The 18019-nt window shown below is 48.6% G+C and overlaps 1 protein-coding gene across 1 annotated transcript in view; it reads left to right on the forward strand.

Annotated features, from left to right (window-relative positions):
* The window catches only part of GRHL3 (grainyhead like transcription factor 3), a 27961-nt gene extending 10437 nt beyond the window's left edge, over window positions 1-17524 (forward strand). The window contains exons 3-16 of the mRNA XM_010171947.1: window positions 363-424; window positions 2061-2397; window positions 2698-2777; window positions 5059-5212; window positions 6012-6123; window positions 6870-6964; window positions 8663-8821; window positions 9384-9462; window positions 9853-9986; window positions 10865-10899; window positions 11615-11703; window positions 11841-11926; window positions 13065-13129; window positions 17410-17524. Of these exons, the coding sequence (XP_010170249.1) occupies window positions 363-424; window positions 2061-2397; window positions 2698-2777; window positions 5059-5212; window positions 6012-6123; window positions 6870-6964; window positions 8663-8821; window positions 9384-9462; window positions 9853-9986; window positions 10865-10899; window positions 11615-11703; window positions 11841-11926; window positions 13065-13129; window positions 17410-17524 (1602 nt within the window). The remainder of the gene's footprint in view (window positions 1-362; window positions 425-2060; window positions 2398-2697; window positions 2778-5058; window positions 5213-6011; window positions 6124-6869; window positions 6965-8662; window positions 8822-9383; window positions 9463-9852; window positions 9987-10864; window positions 10900-11614; window positions 11704-11840; window positions 11927-13064; window positions 13130-17409) is intronic.
* Window positions 17525-18019: the final 495 nt, after the last annotated feature.

Here is an 18019-nt window from a genome sequence, read left to right on the forward strand (position 1 = left end):
TGAGAGACACGGAGCTGGAATAGCTCCTGCCTTGCAGACCCTAGCTTCTTCATTTTTCCAGTGTTGCTGTAGGATGGGGCTTCAAGAAACGTAGATGATTTATCCCTAATTGAAACCAATAGGACTGATGTTCCCAATCACTTGGGTGCTTTTGAAAATCCTTCCCAGAACAAAATGATGTGGCTTGTGGCCACAGCAGAACCAGCAAGAGAGCCCAGGTCGTCCTGTGGCCTCACTTGATGTTTATTATTCACCCAGTGTTTTATCTGCGAGACTTTACTCGCTACACAGACAAGGCTCATTTTGCCTGTTTTCCATTAATAAAATGTAATAAACAAACTCTCTGCCCTGCCTTGTTCTAGGTCCCAAAGGAGAAGAGGATTCTTCCATCTGGTATGATGGGACGCAATGAACTAGGAAAGAGGTTAGCTTCGTTTTTTGCTCTCTGTAGCTGTCTAATTCTCCTGCAGCTGCTTGCATGCATGATGGGTCTCTTAGCTTGCATAAAATAGACATCAAAGCACAGTGTTATTACCAACAACAGTGGAGGTTATTAACCCTGAGACATATATTAAAATTCTTTAGGCCAGATCTCAAGCAGGTATAAATTGAGCTACACCCATTTACACAACTGAGGATCTGTCTAGCTGTGTTCAGAGGAGTTGCACTGATTTGTAGCAACAGAAGAATTTGTCTTTATTTCCTACTTTATGACAATTAGAAAGGGGAAAGGGATTAAGCACTGGCAGAAAGAAGGGAATGACCAAGTCCTCTTCCCTTCACTGCGCTGATAAGAGTTTCTGTTCCACTCGCTTCTAGTCTCCCAGGATTCTCTCCCAGTGACTCCCATTTGTCCTTTGAGGTTTTCAGATAATTAACTATAAAATTAATGGCTCATTTGCCACTATGAGTTCAGTTCCCCTTCCTGGATGCTGTGTACTCTGGCAACCTTTTCTGGTTGTCTGTTTTTTAACGACTTGACAGAATAAGCCTCTTAAATGATACTTCATTCCTTCTTCATAAGTAAGCTGAGTTGAGCTGTGTGCTCCTCTCTGAAAGGCCACTGCATTCTGGACAGTGGTGTGGTTTTTGTTAACTATGGAAATTTCAGCACATATATGAAGGTGAAGGTCTCAAAGCAGAGTGGGTGGGAGCTACTCGCTGAGCTTTACTTCCCTTGGGGGTGGCTCATGCTGCCAAGAGGTGTGCGGGTTGCTAATGGTGGGGTTGGTTTGTTTTCTGAGCGTGGTGACAGGGGCAATAAGCCACCTTTTCCCAGCTCAGCAAGGGCTGCAGAGTCAGCAGGGTCACTGAGTCATCGCTGCAGAAAGGACCAGTTCTTGGGATGCTGCACAAAGGGCTGGTGGTTTCTGTGTGTGAGGGGAGCGCGTTTTTGTACGTGTCTTTATCACTTGATAGCTCCTATAATTAGTCTTTTCTAACCTGAAGTCTGGGCCATGCACCTCATTTCCATTACTGCAGCCCTGTCAATTTTTCACTATACTCACATTTTCTGGGAGTTTTCCTTCTTAAGCTCCTGGAGTTTGTGAATTTGTACAGGAATCAGTTTTGTTTGTTTTTTGTTTTTTGTTTTTTTTTAAAAAAGACATTTTAAAAAATCAGCTTTCAGTGTCAATGAGCCCTAAAAAGACTAAGATTGAAACACCACATGGCAGTTACCTTTCTTATCGTCCCTGCTGCTCCGAGTGTTTAATAACCTAAATAAGCAATAATGGATGTAGGCCCTGGATCTGCAGCCCCAAACCACATCTAAACCATATTCTCTGATTCCGTGTGATCATCCCTTAACTGCTCAGCACCTCTGGCTCTTGCTGATTGCACTGAGAGGTGAGTGTGTGGGTGGAGATCACCCACCCACGGGCCTGTCAGATCTCCCCTATCAAGCAGGAGATGTACACAGCTGACTCAAGGTCACCTGGCAGCTAGACTGTGCAGTTTGCTTCCCAGCAGAACATCAAGGCACTTGCTTCTTGCTGTGACAACTTGCTGGGGTTGTCCACCCTCTGCCCTGGTTTGAGACGGGACCCTTTCTCCACCAGGCACTGCCACGGAATGGAGTACGACGCAGAGATCGCATCCTTCGATGGCTCAGCCCATCTCATGAAGCTCTTGTCTGAAAATGTTTCTATGACCCAAGAATATTGTGAGCCACAGAAGAAGAATGGCTTAAGTCTTGAAGGCGTCCCTACTCCTCACAAGCCAGCCATGCTTCCACCAGGCACTAGCAAGCTGGATGCCACCCCAGACAACTACATGGTCCCTCCAGGGGATGTATACGACAACAGCTCATTGAACTCCCTCTTCGAGACCATCCCCGTAGCCCCAGCACAGCAGAGGTGGCAGCCAGACAGCACTTTCAAAGAGGATCCCCAGGAGGTCAGAGCCGTTAGTGGGTTGCACGCTGGCAGTGCAGCCCCGGGGTACTGCGTGAGGCTGTCTCTAGTTTGGGGTTTGCTCATGCTGGAGTCAGTGGGAGCTTTGCTTTTGCATTAGAAGCTTGATGCCATTCCCGTGGAATTCTTGGGGGATTTCCATTGCTTTTTGGAAGTAGGATAAGGCTTTGAAATGAGGGTCCATATTTTATCTGTGGCCTCTGTTGTGATGTCTGGGAGAAGGTGGATGGACAAAGCAATGAAAGGTTCTACTATTGACTGTTTTGTTTCCACTTGTCTACAGTCGCTACTCTTCAGTGATATCCTCAAACCCCAGCCAGAGCCACCTTGCCCACAGAGCTACGCTACGGACGGTGTTAAGAGGTAACTGTCAGTCCATGGTCTCTGGGTTTCCAGTGCACTTGGCTGTGTCCCTTTCCTGGGGAAAGGCTACATCCCTTTGAGGGCTGGAGCACCTCTCCTATGAGGACACGCTGAGAGAGTTGGGGCTGTTCAGCCTGGAGAAGAGAAGGCTCCGGGGAGATCTTACAGCGGCCTCCCAGTACCTGAAGGGGCTACAAGAAAGCTGGGGAGGGACTTTTCATAAGGGCAACTAATGACAAAACAAGGGGAAATGGGTTTAAGCTGAAAGAGGGGAGGTTTAGATGAGATATTAGGAAGAAGTTCTTCACTGTGAGGGTGGTCAGACACTGGAACAGGTTGCCCAAGGAAGCTGTGGCTGCTCCTCCCTGGAAGTGTTCAAGGCCAGGCTGGATGAGGCTTTGAGCAACCTGGTCTAGTGGAAGGTGTCCCTGCTGATGGCAGGGGGGTTGGGACTGGGCGAACTTTAAGGTCCCTTCCAACCCAAACCATTCTATGATCCCTTTCCTTGGCCCAATGCCAGTCTTGGCAATGACCATTGCAAACTTCCAGATCTCGTGCTTTTGCAGAGACAAGTTGTGTCCCTCTGGTGTCTTAGGAGAAAGTTGCTGTTCCATAACTTTTAGACACAAAGCAGTGATGAATTTTAGTGTTTGTAGTGGGAAGCAGGGATTAAGGTTTGAAATGTTTTGTTGAAAAGGAGTCAAACCCAATCTTAAATTCAAGTTACTAGATGGAGTTGTGCCAGTTCACGGTTTTAGCCTGAGAGGTGTGTGGTTCAGACCATATTCTGTTGGCCAAACTGGTGTAAATCCAGTGCTGACTGCTTCCACTGCTCTGGTCGTATCTCATCAGCACCTTGACCTGCATGAGGGGAGATGTGGCACTGAGGTCTTCCCTGTGAGGGTTTGCTGGGCATTACAGCCCCTTCCCAGGGAGTGCTGCTTGGTTCCTGTGCTACAGATAGAGCCAGGTGGCTGCACCATCCTTCCAGAAGCTACTTGGAATGGGGTAAAGGACAGAGAAAATCAGGATGACAGTTGATGAGGGTGGTAAGCAGCCTCCTCCTAATCTAAGGTTTAGGTTCTCACTTTGGGTTTAGCACTGTTAGTCAACTGTGATTTTAGAAGATGCAACTGCCTGTCATTCCTAAAACATGAGAGAGATTTCTTCCTCCTTTCCACCCCTCTCTCAGGCAGAGCTTTCCTGCTCTAGATACAGCATCAAACCTCCCAGCAGGTAACATTATTCCACCTCCCACTTTTTATTTGCCTCCTGAGTCACCTGACTCTGTGACTCAGCTGTCAGACGTGGGGATTTTCACACAGACAGCAGCTCCTGTTGGTGAGCAAGAGGCTTTCTGTTTGCTGTTTATTTGTGCACTAAAGTTCTCTGGCTTTCCTGGCTCTAGATAAGAGGAGCTGCCAAGCCTTCAGAGATGGCATCACAGGGGAGGTGGAGCAGGAAAAAAGAGATGGGTTGGTGACTAAACAGGAATATGATGATCTTCAACTCCAGGGCACTTGAAGGGTCTGTGTGAAGGCTTATGTACAGGTGGTGGTTTGCACAGGTTCCTCAGAGCAGAAAACGAATGCTCATAGGTGCTGGTGAATGCCCAAGAGCAGGCAGGGCTTCTTGAAAATCAGGCTCTTCTTTTAAATTTGCTTGTCAACAGTGACACCTTCCCCTGTGTCACGCTACAAATCTTTTCTGTAAGGACTAAAGTTGCTGCCCACCAGACTGAGAGTTTAATGCACTAGGCAGCTTCTGAGCCCATTTTTTTAGCACCTGGATAAATAAGTAGAGGTCAGTGTCCTGCAGGTCCTCCTGTTTCCACAGGACCCATTAGGACACAGTTTTCCTGGGTCAGCCATTTATGGGTGTGAATTTGGAGACAGGAATCTGAGTTCAGAATGTTTGAAAAGTCTCATCACAGGTACCTATTTTGATTTGGTTTGGTTTAGGCTTTTGATTGTGCAATGGTTCTGTAGCCATCCACAGAAAAATACTGGTTACAATAATGTACAGGGTTTTTTTTAAACCAAAACCAAAGGGTAAAATGAGGATATCTGAGAAGTCCTTCTCCCTGGGGTGTTGGGGAGGATCAGTATGTGCTGTGCTGGGAGGTGCTCGCTCACAACTGGAGGGGTGTGTGAGAAGGGGACTCCTGTGTGTACAGTGTCTGTAACCTGTAAGGCTGGAGATTTGCATTTCTCCTTGTTTTGCTTTTGGAGTGAAACAGCAGCTTGTGCTTATTCATCATTCTCTCTTTGTTCCATACAAGTGACTTTGAATATACTCTGGGGTCACCCAAAGCCATTCACATCAAATCTGGGGACTCTCCCATGGCCTACCTCAACAAAGGACAGTTCTACCCCATCACGCTGCGGACAGCTGGAGACAGCAAATGTTTACACTTGTCCTCAAATAAAGTGAAGGTAAGAGACAAGCTGACAATTTTGCTGACACATGCTGTAATCAGACATCCAGCAATTTTACTGGCTTGGGAACAGAGTTGAACATGAAGAGTAATGGCTTTGTGGCTCATGTTGTCTTAAAGCGATGAATGGGATGGATTCAGTCATAGCAAACTAATCCTCTGATGCACAGCAACAGCCTTCATTTACCTGGCAGCTGAAACCTTTCACAGTGAGGTCAGGGATGCACAAAAGGTCTCCCTGGCAAATGGCTGGCTGGGGGCCCTGGTGGGAAGGGATATTCTGAGCTGGAGGGATATTCCCCATCGTGCTCTGGGGATGTGTGGCCAGGCCTCAGAGCCACCCCGGAGACTAAGCTGAGCTTGAATTCCCAGCAAAGAAACCTGTTCCTGAGTGGTATTTAGGGGCTGGACTTTGGACATCTCAAGACTTACAGGATTCTTGAAGCTGAGAATGTCTAGAAAAAGACCTTTTAGGCTGTCACAGCCTAATCCCTGCTCCGGCACTGCTGCATCCCCCAGTGCAGGATCCTTCTGTGCCTTGGAATCAGGGGAAACTCATGGGGTGGTGCAATTAAGGGGTATCTCAGTTTTGCTCTTTGCTCTGTCACTGCCTACCTGCATGACTATGTTCAAGTCCCTTCCCTTGCCTGCCTCAGTTTCCCCACCAATAAAACATCAGCAATAGCACTGAGCTGCCCTTGGCCAGTGCATGGATGCACTGGATGGGAAGGGCAATGAGGGCACCAAGCATTACCCTGCTGTTTAGACTGACCTGGGATATCCTCGCTGTGTTACAGAGTGTTGTGATGATTGTTTTTGACAATGAGAAGATCCCGACAGAGCAGCTCAAGTTCTGGAAGCACTGGCATTCCCGTCAGCCCACGGCCAAGCAGAGAGTCATCGACGTTGGTACGAGCGGTGCTGTTTGATTGCGATGGCCGGGAGGGGTTGATAACTTCTAGCACCATTTTACTGCATTTCCAATCCACAATCACACAGTTGAAACTCCACAATCTGGCCTGGGGGAAAGCGGGGAGGAGCAGGCTGATCTGCTGGCTTCAGATTCTTTCTGGTTGAGGAGCTCTTGTGGGTTTAAGATGGTGTTTGCCAAGTGTAGGGACACGCGCTAGGAGCCCAGGTGACATCGAAGAAGAGCCTCAGTCACAGAGATAGAAACCGCTGAACTGTTTTGGCTCTTACAGATGTGACCTGTGGCCTCTTGGAGCCTAGAATTCTGAGCTGGAGAAGGCTTTGGTACTGCTTGTCCTTCTCCACTGCCACCACCCAGGCTTTACAGCGTGTTATGCTGGGCCAGACAAAGGTTTTGTCCATCCAGCTGAGCACCTTGCTGAGCACCTCACGGCTCAGAGCGAGACACACCGCGGTTTGAATTTAGAAGCAACCTCCACTGACTTTGGATAACACCACTACTCAAATAGCAGCTCCCAGCCAACATCTCCAAGTCATTTCTGGCCTGTCCCTTACATGTGTACACCAGGGTTTACCTGGTGGTATCAAGAATGGCCTCTGTTATATTCCAAGGCTTCTTTTAGCCTTGGAGTCAGTGTGAGGCAGGCTCTGGGGAGTGGAGAGCCGAGGGGGAATGTAACCAGTTGTGCAGCCAGAGTATAAACTGCTTCTCCATTGCATTTCAGCTGACTGTAAAGAAAACTTCAACACAGTGCAGAACATCGAGGAGTTGGCCTACAACGCGCTCTCCTTCGTGTGGAACATCCACGAAGAAGCAAAGGTACAAACTGCTTGTGGAAGGGATGTGGGAAGCCTTGGTCCACAGCAAAACTGTGGCCTCATTTCTGGTGGCCGAGGCACACACTCCCCTCCCCAGCTTCTCAGCTGAAAGACAGGGAGAGTTTCAAATCCAAACAATCCCATTCCAGTGGCCCCAGGTAGTGTTTGTCTGCCAGGACAGTGAGGAAGGACACCATGCTTCTCTGTGTGTTTAAGCATTGCCATTAGCTAATAAACACTCTGGGTACACCCCAGACTGGCTCAGAGATGTTTTTTTAGTGCTGATGGATAACTCTGAAGAAAGCCTTTTGCAGCAGGCAGCCTAGATCAGGCCTCTGCTCACATGGAGGTGAAGCCTATTTAAATAAACCACAGCTTAGGGAACAAAGACCCTTCTTTCAAGGCAGCATTTTGATGCAGAAATGACTGACCACCCTTCTGTGGCTCCTGTGATGTGGAAGGGAGCCAGGCAGGTCACAAGATCCCATTTGACCTTAAAATCTGTAAAGCTTTTATCATCATCTTTCTAGCTCTGCTGTCTCTTCTGCATCTCTTCAGAGTCTCTCATTAACACTTTGTATCTAGTGTAGATTGAAAGGAGCATATCAAAAAAGCTGAAGTAACTAAGAAAAAAAGAAAAGCATAAATACCCCGTCTCTCTGAAGCTGGTAGCTTGGGAAAATGCTGGTTGCTTTGGGATCTCAATAAGCCCTTCTTTTAGCCCAAAGGCGACCTTGGTCTTTTACAACCCAAGAGGTTAACAAATGTCTTCAAGGCAAAGTTGTCAGAAATGGAAATATGTCAGGTATGTGGCAAGCCCTGGGGGGCACCTCAGCAAAACTGGATTTAACTCTTAGCAGAAACTCTGTCCCTGCAGTGGCCTGGGGCAGGTAAAGGTGAGACTTCAGAGAGCTGTGAGGGCTGGGAGCCGACAGGAGGGGTCAGGTATCTGGGTCGTCTGTAGCACCTGTTAGTTCTCTTCTTGCAATTAAACTTCACACCACAGTCAAGTGGTTTTCTTGTCTATATATAGGTACTGACTAGCTCTGACGTGAGGTTTCAGGGCTAAAATCCTCAGCCAGAGCCCTGCTGAGGGAGCTGTGGGAGCTCCTCCAGCTGCAAATCTGTCCCCAGAGTCTGGGGCAAGTTTCAAGGTCATAGAAATGGGTTGGTAATTTGGAGATACAATGTGGATTGTATCTGTGCTCAGCTTTTCTTCAAAAGTTTCCACTGGAGGTAACTCCATCCTAGTGATAAAGGAGACCAGCGTGTGATGAATATTTATTTACCTCGCAGCAATGATTTGTAATTCCCCAAGCTGCAGTCTAGCCCTCCTCCCTTCCTCCAGGGCATGGCTGTCTGAGGGTCCCTTGTTCAAATGGAAGATCAGAAATATCAGTGAGAACGTCCCCAGGCAGACTTTGCATCTGGGCTGAGCCATGGGAGTGGGTAGCCTAAGGATTAGCCTTAAAGTCTAATAAAGAGATGAGAACTGCAGGAGGTGTGAGGGGAGACTGGCTAGGAAGGACCAGGGGCTGCATTTGGGTGGGAAACCAACAGCTCATGTGCTTGGCTGATGCTGGGAGGGTGGAAGGACGTCTCAGTAGATGCTTTTGTTGCTGCCTGCTGCTCTCATTGCTGTTGGAGAATAATCTTCTCAGTACCAACAAGCTGTATCGATCTCTGTTCCTATTGACAGGTATTTATTGGGGTGAATTGCCTGAGCACGGACTTCTCCTCCCAGAAGGGAGTGAAAGGTGTCCCGCTCAACCTGCAGATAGACACTTACGACTGCGGCAATGGAAGCAGCCAGCTGGTGCACCGCGCCGTCTGCCAGATCAAGATATTCTGCGATAAGGTAGAACATTGCTTTTCCACCAAGCTGTCCAAGAGGAATTTTAAACTGGTGGCCAGTGACTCCAGGAGAAAAAAAAAAACAGAAAGATTGTGAGAGTCTAGAACAGCCCAGAGGTCAGGGCTGAGGAATAGAGATGGTTGGTCCCCTCAGCTGAGTGAGACAGGACAGCGGGGATGTGTCTGCACTGCTGAGGCCTTTGGAGAACAGAGTCATTAGAAAGTTTTCCCCATATCAGACCTACCTGGGATTGTGCCTCATAATCAACTCTAGTTTTGACAAGTTTTTAAATAGCAGAAGAGGTGAGAATCTCCTTAGATGTTCTTCCCCAGCCTCAGATAATTTTTGTCAGCGTTTTTCATTTTTAAAAGCAAATTTTCTTTTTGTTTTTTAATTTATAAGTATCAGGAAGTTCTGGATGGGCTGTAGAAGGTCTCTGAGATGACCATCTTTTAATAAAGGCTGCTCTTACGTTAATGTGCTTACCTCCCAGGGGTGGCCAATAAACCCTCTTGCCAATGTTAGAACTGTCAACATCCTAATTTTTGCCTTACCTTCCCCACAGGGAGCAGAGAGGAAAATGCGGGATGATGAAAGGAAACAGTTCAGAAGGAAAGGAAAATGCCTGGACTCCAATAACAACGGTGAGTGCGTGTTTGTTTCCTGATCCGGAGCGTGGTGAAATCCACGGAGGCCTGGCCGTTAACTCCCAACGAGATCTGGCCCAAGCCTGATGAAATCAGCAGTGTTCAGACACAGCTTGTCAGTCAGGTCCTTGCCTGGTCTCCTACCAAGACTCTCAAAACCCTTTATTAATCCTGACCAACCTTTCTGAATTGTCTTGGGGTCTTGGCAAGGAGCCTTCCCTAAGGGAGAGAGCCCTGGGCGAGCCTTGAAAACCTGGTTCTGTGGGTTCCTGTCTTCTTTCTAATATTTCTGTTGGGAGACCTTGGGCAGGCGCTTTCTCCTCTCTGCATGTGGCTGCCTCTTGAAGTGCCATCTGAACTGAGATGAACTGGACTTTCCATCTGTAGGTCTGAAAGGCTGTTTGCTCTCTGGCTTCAGAGGGAATGAAATCACGTTCCTGAGGCCAGAGACTGACCTCGAAACCCAGCCAGTCCTGTTTATCCCCAACGTCCATTTTTCAAACCTGCAGAGGTGTGGCACGGTAAGTCCCTTCAAAAAAAAACAACCAACCTGTTGCCCTCAGCTGTCACCCCCATAATTTATCATTTGCAAACTGATCAGTCCCCCAGACATGACTTGTGTTATGTATAAAAACAAAACCAAACCACTGCTCTTCTGTGGAAATGTGGTGAGCTTGAAGACGTAGCTGTCAGGAGTGGCCTAGATAGCCATGCAGCAGTGATGGGCAAGATAACCTTTCCAGGTTCCTTCCAGCCAGATATTCCTGTGGTTTACAGGTATCTGCAGCTTCCACAGAGGACTGGAGTGGCAACAAAAACATCAGCAGAAAGTAAACGATAAAAATTGCGATGATATCAGTCCCCTGCATGTGTGGGACATCTCTCACTTGTCCTCTGCCCTTCTCTGTCCCCTTGAGCCTGAGGAAACCTAGACCCAGCCTCCTTCAGAGCTCATCAAGAAACAACTGTCTCAGTTTGTCAAAAAGGGGGAAGAAGTCACCTGTGACTGGAGCATCCTGTTGCAGCAGCTGCTGTCCTGATGCATCAGCATCAAAACCAGGGACTGGAAGAATCTGGTTTGCAACCAGAGAACTCACTGGGGAAACTGTTTGTCCTTGATCCCAGGCAGGTTATGAGATTTGACCTGCTGTTGGGGGTAGCGAGACCGTCGGGTCTCTCCTAGGCAGAAGAATCTAGATAGATTCTTTATATCAGCTTTCATTTAATCCAAGAAACATGTACAGATGTTTGGGTTTAATTGCATAGGAAAAATAATGGACTAGGAGGTATGGGAGGAGGGAAATGGTGTTTAAAATGTGCCCATGTTGCTCCCCCAGCTTCACTGGCACCCAGGGGTACTGTGCAAACTAAACAATCAATGTTTCCTTTCCATTTCAAGGTGCTCCCTCCTGCTGTTCCCAACTCTGCAAACAGGTAAGGATGAAGCCGTGTCTATTTCCCACTCACCAGCTGCTCTATTTCTTTGCATGTCATGGTTTTTGATATCCATAAGCAGTATCTGTGTCTATAGGTGCTAAACAGCACAGCACAGTGTCTCCCTGATGCACTGAGTGTCAAAATACGTGTTAAACTTTGGCCTAGAAGGGACTCAGGGGATGCAGAAATGCAGATAGATTTCTTTCCATATCCACGAGCCATTGCAGTGTGGGTCTGGTCCATGAGTGTCCTGCTGTTCTTACTGAGACAATGTTTGAAAGAGAGAAGATGATGGTCCCAGAACTATCACTGAAGGGCTCAAGTAACCACAGGCAGATACTGCTGTAAAATAAACAGAAATGAAGTCAAAATCACACTTGTCATGTGTCTATAGTGGGGAGAAGCAGTGATTTACCCCCAGGCTCGATCCACTGACTGCGATATCAACAGAGAAACAATGACATGAAGGTGCAAAAGGCTTTTGTTTGTGATGTGATTGATTCCAACACCACTGCCTGCACTCACCGATGTCCCTGGGTGCGTTAGGCAGGAAATTGCAACTCTGGCAGGCGCCGTAATTACAGAACTGATATTTAATTGCTGGATGTTTGTTGGAGTCGTTGGTTGTTCCATCAAAAGTTCAGTTGCTGGAACTGTTTTGTTCGCTGCTGTTGTCCTGTTCTCTTGAGAGTGTTGTGTTCCTTTTGCTCAGGCTGCCCTTAAAACGGAGTGGTGCCTCGTTCACTGAGGAGTTTGACCCGATACCTCCAAAGCAAACCAAGGAAGAAGATCCTCAGAGAGGTAACCCCTGGGATGGGAACTCTCCTTGAATGTAGTGTCTCATTTGATTCAAGCTACCTTGGATCTTGAATTACCTGAGGCCACATCGCTCTGAGAACATGCTGTAAGGATTCAGTGCTGTGCTTCATCTCTTTCAGTCTTGTTGTACGTGCGGAGAGAGTCAGAGGAAGTGTTTGATGCTCTCATGTTGAAGACACCAGATCTCCAGGGCCTCAGAACAGCTGTAAGTGTTACCTAAAAACTGTGGCACACGAACAAACTGCAGATAAATGGTGCTTGGTAGATAGGAAGCTGGTTGTAAGACTGGTTATATCTCCTGCCTGCTTTCTCTTGAGAATGGAAATGGAAATTGTGAGTAGCAGGTGAATTGTACCCACAGTTCCTGGCACGGGCTGCGCGTTGTTAGTGCTGCAGCGGGGAAGAACACACCTTATGGCAAGATGGTTTGTTCAGATGATATTGTAAGTCTCCTCTGTGACAACACATTCATATTTTCCGTTGTAAAACACACTTTCCATTCTCAAGGCTGTAGATGTGCGACCTGCAGGCAATTCTGGCCTCGCGCTGGAATTCCCTGTGTTGTGTTTGAGGAGCACACAGACATATTTCTGTGATGATTATCAGCAGCATCTCTGATAACCCACCTCTCTTTGGGGATTGCTGGGAAGGAAACAAACAATAAACCCAGATTTGGGGTGGCTTTATGGCTGCACTTTAAGCTCTGTTGGTTTTACAAACTTTTAAAAATAAGAGAGTTTGAAAAATGTCAGCACAGAGGATTCTTTGCCATCTTCTCCCTCCCCCATCCCTCACCACAAAGAGACAAAATTCTCTACAGAAAATGCTTGTGGAAAAGCTACAAAACTCCTGTCATCCTAAGACCACAACTGCACTTGCTGAGGAGAGCTCTGCAGGGAAGTGTGACAGATCAGCTAAAACCTGAGCAAAAGCTGCGGTCAGGTGCCTCCCCAGCAGACACAGTCGAACACTTTGTCTCACCTTCAGGTGCATCAGCAAAGGAAAAGCTCCACGCTGGCTCTGCCCAGCAGATTGAAGCACTGAGCTCTAAACAGGCCAGGGAATGAGAGAAGGAAAGTGAAGATTATTCCCCAAGGTTCCTGGCCTGGCAGTCGCTGTCAGAAAGGGAACCAAGGCCAAGCTGCTGCCTGCCCTCTGCCCACTGCCAGGCACAGAGATGTTCCAGTTACCCCGCTCGGATCATTGCTTCGGCCCTTTTTTCTCGAGTGAAAGGGAGGGGGAATCCTTTGCTGCTGAATAGCCCTGGCTCAGTGTTATCTTTGATTTTTATCGTAGGAATTTCATTTTACAAGTACAAAGAATTGCCATGTTTTCTCTTACAGATTTCAGAAAAATATGGGCTTCCTGAAGAAAGCATTTATAAAGTCTACAAAAAATGCAAAAGAGGGTAAGCTAATCTCTCATCTGCTTTTATGCTGTACCTCTAAACCCCCATTCTCTTTGGTACCCTGCCATAGGCTGAAATAGCATTTTAACAAGATAATAAAAAGTAAAACCATGAGCCTGTGCTATTTGGAGCATATAAAACTCAGATCTTGCTGGGCTTTAAAGATTTGGGATAATGCTTGTTTGTATTATATTTGTTTGGAGTGTAAAGTCTCCCAAGGAAAGGAAGTTGGATGAAGGAGGAATTGTTTGGGTAGTTTAATGGGTGATTCTTTGTGTCTCAGCCTAAAAGCCTGAGCTTATGGAGAACTTATCTCACTGCCATCGGAGAGGCAGAAATGTTTGCTGCTGCAAACCAAGCGCCTAAATGTCCCTGGCTCAGAAAGAGACGGGACCAGCTCAGTGGGCAGCCCTGGTGCAGAAGAGGGGAGATCTGGAAGTGTCTGTTCCCAGCTTTGCCCTCCCCTCCCCAGACCAGGGAGGTCAGTAGGAAACTTCGCGCTCCCTTTGAGAGGTGATGGATCGGTCTCTTCTGGGCACTGGTGGCTCTTGTGCGGCCCCAGTACAGAAATGCAGGTCCCACTTGAGACACTTGTCAGGCGACGGTGGGATTCAGGTGTAGCTCTGCAGGGGGTGACAGGTGAGGTTGGCAGTAAATGTGAAATGGCTTCTCAAGTGACTTCAGCGAGGTGTTTATTAGTGACGGATCCATGTGGATCTCCCCCATGGCTGAGAGGGAAAGCTGCTAGCTGGCGTGAGCTGAGGAGCAGCTGCTGAGTCTTCTGTGGAGGTCAATGGTCTTGATGTGGAGCCAAGTGCTACTTTCAGTAATGTTTTCTGGACTAAGAACTCCCCCAAGGTTGTCCCCATCTCTTGCAGCAAGTTCTCCCTTCAGCTGATGGAAAGGGAACATCTCATCAGCTCCCAAGCTTATTTTCATAAACTGAAATCCAGAGCCCTTCTTGCAGAGCGAGCGAGATACAATCAGGCTTTGCAAGCAGCCGTGACTGCCTGGGAGATGAACTCGTTGTTGTTGCTGGCCCTGCTCCAGAGTTTGAGCATGGGCAGAGAAGCGAGGCTGATGACAGGTCCCACGTTATGCAGCCCTGCTGTTCTCACCCACACGGCCCCCCAGAGAGGTCCTCTGGGTAACAAAATGAGAGAACAGAGTCCTGGGAACTGAGGGTTGGTCCAAAGCTCTGCTTCTGCGTTTGCCTTCTGGTGACAGTGAGATGAGAAAGTCCTAAAGCTCCTTGGATGGGATCTTCCAACTCATTTGGTGTCACCATAATTTGACCCTCATGGGACTTAGCCTGTTTGCTTCAAGGAGAGCAGAGCTGAAGTTGAGGCAGCTGCAAGGTGGGAAGGGGACAGGCAGTGGTTTCTCCTCTGTGCTGTGACATGGTGGCACTGAAGTGCGAAGCTGTTACAACCCCCTTACTTCTAAACCCACAAGTGAGCCACCTGGCCCCATGTAGGAGGGTTTTTAGAGATGGTCCTAATTTTAAGATGATGGATGGGCCATAGTGAGGTGTCTGAATTTGTCAGGAGGCTCTTCCACCCGTTCCTGAGCTCAGGGCCCTCAGTGCTCTCAGATGCTGCTTATCCACTAGCCCCAGAAATGGAAATTTTAACCCCCAGGAAGAAGAGCAGCACTGGTGGCCTCAAGAGAGGGGCTGTCCCCAAAAGAGGGGTTGTCCCATAGATCTTCAGTCAGAGAGAGCCTCACATCTGATTTTGAAGAAGAACAACTGTGAAGGACAGTGGTGGCCAGTTTATTATTACAGCTTCAGGACTGAGCCAAAACTCAGGTGTGTCAGCTGTGGTGGTGGCTTGTGATGTGGCCATCACCGGTCATCAGGCTGTCATCAGCCAACAGCTCCTCTCAGGTAACTCCAGCTTGGGCTGGAGTTTTCTGAACCAGCTGACTGTGAGCATCTGTGTGGCAAGAGGGATCCAAGCACTGATGAGTTTGCAGGTGGACCAGGAAATGGCAGCGCTTCAGGGGAGAGGCCACCTCTATTTTGTTTTGCTTTGGTTTTCTTCATTACTTGATCTGATAAGTAGTGAATGCTGTTTAATAAGGACTGGGTGAGAAAACAGGCAGATGTCCTTTCCACCTCTGCCCCAAAATGGAGGAACAAAGAGATATCAAATAAAAAGAAAAGGCAACACCTGGAAATTAGATTAAAAAAATAAATTGGATACCTAGTTTGATGAAAGCCGGACATCACCGACGCCACAGGTCATTGCTGAAGCGTGGGGGACATACAAGATTTTCTCCAGTCTACAAGATGACAGGGTCAGACACTGGTTCCTGCTCCCCCACATTGAATTTTCCTTTGAATAATTTTATCCTATTGCTCCACCGTAAACAATCCTCACTTGGTAATTACAGCTTGAGGGTCAGATCTTCATCTGGTGTAAACTAGTGAAGCTCAGTGGTACTATCTGGCTTTACGGCAGGTGAGGACCTACAATCAGCCATGGGCCACCTTAGTGCGATGAGCTCGTTCAGATGAACTTGGTCTCAGGGTGACTCAAGAGCAATAATAAGTAATTTCATATCTTGGTGAGGTTTGGTCTAGAAAAACAATACAGGGCTCAGAGTCCTCATCAGCACTCCCTTGAATCTTTTGTGGTTGAGAAATCAGATGGAAGCTTGGTAGCAAGAGGCACAGGGATCTTCTCTGGCTTCCCGCACTAAACCAGCCAGAGATAACTGGAGCAGCTCTGTTGCAAGACTTTTTGTGACAACCCACCCTTGGGCAGCCACGCTGCCTCTCTGGGGGCACCTGTCGGAGCCCAGACTCCCTGGGATCCAGGGCTCGGGGTCCCCTGAGGGTCCCTTTGCCCCAAGGCAGCCCCAGCGCCGCTCCTGTCCGGTGCCAGGAGGTGAGATGCAGCCGTCAAGGTTCCGATTCACCGAGAAGACCCTGGGTGGTATCAGACCCCATGTCTCAGCCTTCCCCAGCTGTCGTGACAGAATTAACAGCCTGTGGTGCTCTGCCGAAGAGCAGCGTGGTGTCGGGCCCTGGGACAAAGCTGACACCAGGAGAGACGGGACATGAGGGCAGAGCTCCCACCTTCACCTCAGAAATCTGGGCAGTTTGGGCCAGGGCTGTGATCAGACGGGCAAGAGTCAGTTGCCACAAGCTGGTGTGGCTGCACTGACCTGCAGGCCATTCCCCAGAGGGACGCGGGTCCCTGTGTTTGTCCCGGTTAAACTGCTGGGTTTGTTGGATGCTCAGCCTTTCCTTTTTCTTGTTTTTAATCTTGGCTTGTGGAGCGTTGCACAATTAGTGCTATTGCCCCATTAGTGACCCCAGCAGGAACCTGGAGGGGATGTGCTTTCTGCAAAGAACGAGAATTTGTTCTCTTTGTTTCCTCCAAACACTTACAAATTTCCCATCTGATTTATGGGAACGCAGTGGGTGACGCGGAGCTGCCCCGGTTCTGCCATTACCATAGTGAGGGGCTCCTGCCTGGCACAGACCCGCAGCCTCAGGTTTAAATCAGCTGTTGAAATGTTTCCTCATTCTCCCCGTGTCCCCTTAGAATTGATTCCAGGTCAGAGAAGCTGTGTGATCCCAGCAGGGTTGGAGCTGAGCCCTGGAGCAGCGGGAGGCAACAGCCAGCGGCTGGGCCAGCCGGCATGCTCAGCCCGCCGCGGCTCAGGGCACGGCTGCACGGGAGGTTGTTCTGGAGAGGAGAAGGGTGTCCCATCCCAAACCACTTCCAGCTACTCCCAAAGCAGTTTCGGCTTGTTCAGAATAATGTGCCCCTAAAAGCACCTGGGTGAGGAGTGAGGAATTCTGTCCTAAATTCACCCCCTGATGTCATCCAGATTAATTTGCCTGTGGAGCAGACGCTGGGCATGGGCACGTCAAGGGTAGAATTGCAAAAAGCTCTGCAGGATGTTCCTTTGTGTTGTGTCATGGATTTAATTAATTAATCGTGGCTGAGCCCCTCAAACTGGGTGAGGTGGACGCTGCTGTGTCTTCTGGGACTCCCGGAGCAGCCCAGCCATGGCCAACCCCCCCGGCTGGCAGACAGCGAGGAGCACGGCTGTGATAATGTGACACTGGTCAATGACAGGGCAGTAAAGGCAATTTTCAATGGGAATTTTGTGTGGAGAGGGCCACCCCCGTGCCATGAGGCTTCTTTGTCCCTGATGTTATTCCCAGTTCACAACTGGGAATGTCCAGCCCTCCCGACTAACCTGTTCTGCAACCCTTTCGATGTGCTGCACCTGACCCAGCCCTTCTCCCTCTCCCGTAGGATCCTGGTGAACATGGACAACAACATCATCCAGCACTACAGCAACCACATGGCCTTTCTCCTGGACATGGTGGAAGCAGAGGACAAGTTCCAGATCATCCTCAAGGAGCTATAAGAGCCACAGGCAGCACTTACTGGGACTTTCTCTCAAAACTGGCAAGTTTGACCCCACAGAACTCAGCCGAGTGCCTCAACTTGTTGCCTTTACTTGAATCCACTGCCTCTGGGAGGGCCTCGGCCTCGCGGTGCCGGGCCGGAGACTGCTTGGAAGATCTGTTATCGATGTGAACATGGAACTTCTCTCTGAGTTTATTATTATTATTATTATTTTTTATTTTATTTTATTTTATTCCCTTCTGGCGATGGGCCTGACCTTCCTGTTTCGCAGCTGGGAACGCGCAGCTGCGCTGAGGTGGCTGTCAGAGCCTGGGCAGAGGCAGGGGCCTTGGCCCGTGACTGATCCAACCCTTGGCTTTGGCTTTCTCCCAACCCACCAGTCATGCAGAACCTTCAAACCATTTCCAGCAGGGCTGAGCCCAGCTCTGAGCTTCTCTCTGGCCACAGAGACTTTCACAGATGCAATTAAACCACTGTTGAACGGACACGGGCT

The sequence above is a fragment of the Antrostomus carolinensis genome, unplaced genomic scaffold, assembly GCF_000700745.2.
Source record: "Antrostomus carolinensis isolate BGI_N321 unplaced genomic scaffold, ASM70074v2 scaffold49527, whole genome shotgun sequence".
NCBI lineage: Eukaryota > Metazoa > Chordata > Aves > Caprimulgiformes > Caprimulgidae > Antrostomus > Antrostomus carolinensis.